Raw genomic sequence first — 2,323 nt, forward strand, 5'->3', positions numbered from 1 at the left:
TCAGACAGTGCTTCTTGAAACCAGTAAACCCAAAACAGGTGTGTGGTTTTTTAAGGGCGGTACAGCTGTCAGCAACACATCCAATATCATCACACTGATTGGAGTCAAGGTTGGCTCACTCCTGGCTCCAATTAGCTCTGGGAGAAGTCATTAAGCTAGGGCTTCACATACTTTTTCCTCCCTGCACTGTGAATGTTTACAGGTTATGTGCAATTAAACCATGGCAACATCTAATGTTTGTGTAGTATTATGTTCAGCAGACTGTGTTCTTCTATTGTTGTGACTTAGATGACGTTCAGAGCACATTTTATGCCCAATTCATGCAAAACTCCACGTAATCCCAAGGGGTTCACATACTTTTTCTTGCAACTGTATATGTGTGTATATGTATGTTTGTGTGTGTTGTTAGTATATATATATATATATGTATATATATGTGTGTGTGTGTATATTATATGTACTTCCCCCCCCCCCCCCCCCCCCCCCCCCAGCAGTCCAGTGGCTGAAGAGCCGCTAGGATTACTTTCAATAGAAAGCCAGCTGTAGGTTGAAAAAAAAAAAAATACATCTGATTTCTTCAGCCATAACCCCAATAAACCACTTGAAGACCGGCACTATGGCAGTGTAGTGTACAGCTTTCACTAGCGTCGCATCAGCAAGGAGCTTCTTTTCTTCATAGAAATGGCTATACATAGCAGCACTTGGCAGGGGACATATGTACATGGGTCAGCATGTGGCGTGTCATTGCCTGATTTTAGCAGGAAAATACTTTTTCCTGTCTATGTAGGCTGTGCCAGCAGGGCTAGGAGGGGGGCAGGCATGGTGGCAAAGCTGACTATGGGATCACAGGCGCATTCTGTAGCTCCGATCAGCAAGCTGAGAAGGTGAGTATATGATGTGTTATTCCAAAAATATTTGAAGAAACAGCAGCAATGAGGGCCTGGCTGGACCCTTTTACTATACACAAGAATATGGGGGTGTCTTTCAGTTGCTCCTGACCAGGCTGCAGCCTGACCTGTGTAAGGAGCCAGTGACAGTGTGGGTAGGGCTGCTCACATCCCTCCCCCCAACCTTGATCTGCGAAGTCACGTATTTATACAAGATTTTGCACAGTGCAGCCGCCCATGTAGCAGTTCATCTGCGTCTGGGCCTAGAAGCCAAGCGGCCGCACGTTTGCGTTCTATTAAAAAAGACATATGTGCTGAGAGCGCACACCCTGTGCGCGTCCGGTACTCACGGAAAGGTCCTGATCTCCTCTTTCGATCCGGACCTTTCCTGATCATTTGGCGGCGTGTCGTGGCGGTCACGTGACCCTAAACCCCACCCCGCTTCCCAGCTTCTGAAACCCTTAAAGGGCCTGGAGGCATCGGTGCCTGGGGTTAAATGGTGTCTTTAGCAATGATGGCAGTGCTTTCATTTAGACCAGAGTTGAAGGTTTCACTTCAAGGCAAAGACATGAGATTTGGGAAGACATTTGCAGTTTGCATGAATTTTTTCTTTTTTCTCCTTTAGGTACATCCCAACAGCTGCTGCGTTCGGTGGTCTCTGCATCGGCGCCCTCTCTGTCCTGGCAGACTTCTTGGGCGCTATCGGATCTGGTACGGGAATTTTGCTGGCCGTCACCATCATCTACCAATACTTTGAGATCTTCGTGAAAGAGCAGAGCGAAGTGGGAAGCATGGGCGCTCTTCTCTTCTAACACACAAGACCATCCTCCACATGGCCAGTCCTCCGAGCAGGATGTGTGCTGATCACGTGACTTGGAACAACTGTTTAAAAGAGCGTATTCCAAGGACTTCAGAGAGGGTCAGGCGCGTCGCTCAGTTGGTGACTATTCACCAAACACCCCACTTTTTTTTTTTTTTCTTTTTCTTTTACCAGTTTTGGGCCATTTTTTAGAATTGTGGACTGTGTGCAAGGACTTTATTTTTTTTTTTTTTTTTGTTTCATTTCAGAAAAAAATATTTTAATTTTGCCTCATTATGAGCATGAGTTCAAAAGGGGCACCTACTAAAGTCTCCTAGAAGACTTCACTCATCCCGCCGGTTATCGCTTCTGTACAGAGTCGGAGCAGAGCTGTTGGTATTATCATTTTTTTTTTCAATAAAACTATTGAAAACCGCGAGTGTCCTGTGTGCATTCCTAATGAGTTTATTCAGTTGAAGGTGGAGGGTTTTATGTTTGTTTCCCATGTGTTGCATCTGTGTCAGGGGTGAGGGGGGGGTTGGTGGTCTGTAGAAATCTGTTAATACTTTCCAGTTCTATCCCAGTTCCAATAGCAATATATTTTCTCTGCAAAGCTCTTGCTCCCTGCTGATAGGGG

General features: G+C 45.7%; 1 protein-coding gene across 1 annotated transcript in view; it reads left to right on the plus strand.

The window, feature by feature from the left end:
• Nucleotides 1–2,121, plus strand: part of SEC61A1 (SEC61 translocon subunit alpha 1) — a 29,745-nt gene extending 27,624 nt beyond the window's left edge. The window contains exon 12 of the mRNA XM_089682458.1: nt 1,513–2,121. Within this exon, the coding sequence (XP_089538584.1) occupies nt 1,513–1,699 (187 nt within the window). The 3' untranslated portion in view covers nt 1,700–2,121. The remainder of the gene's footprint in view (nt 1–1,512) is intronic.
• The last annotated feature ends 202 nt before the right edge of the window (nt 2,122–2,323 follow it).

Source organism: Staurois parvus, unplaced genomic scaffold (genome assembly GCF_062004578.1).
Source record: "Staurois parvus isolate SC_StPar_1 unplaced genomic scaffold, SC_StPar_1.0 ptg000290l, whole genome shotgun sequence".
NCBI classification, from domain to species: Eukaryota; Metazoa; Chordata; class Amphibia; order Anura; family Ranidae; genus Staurois; species Staurois parvus.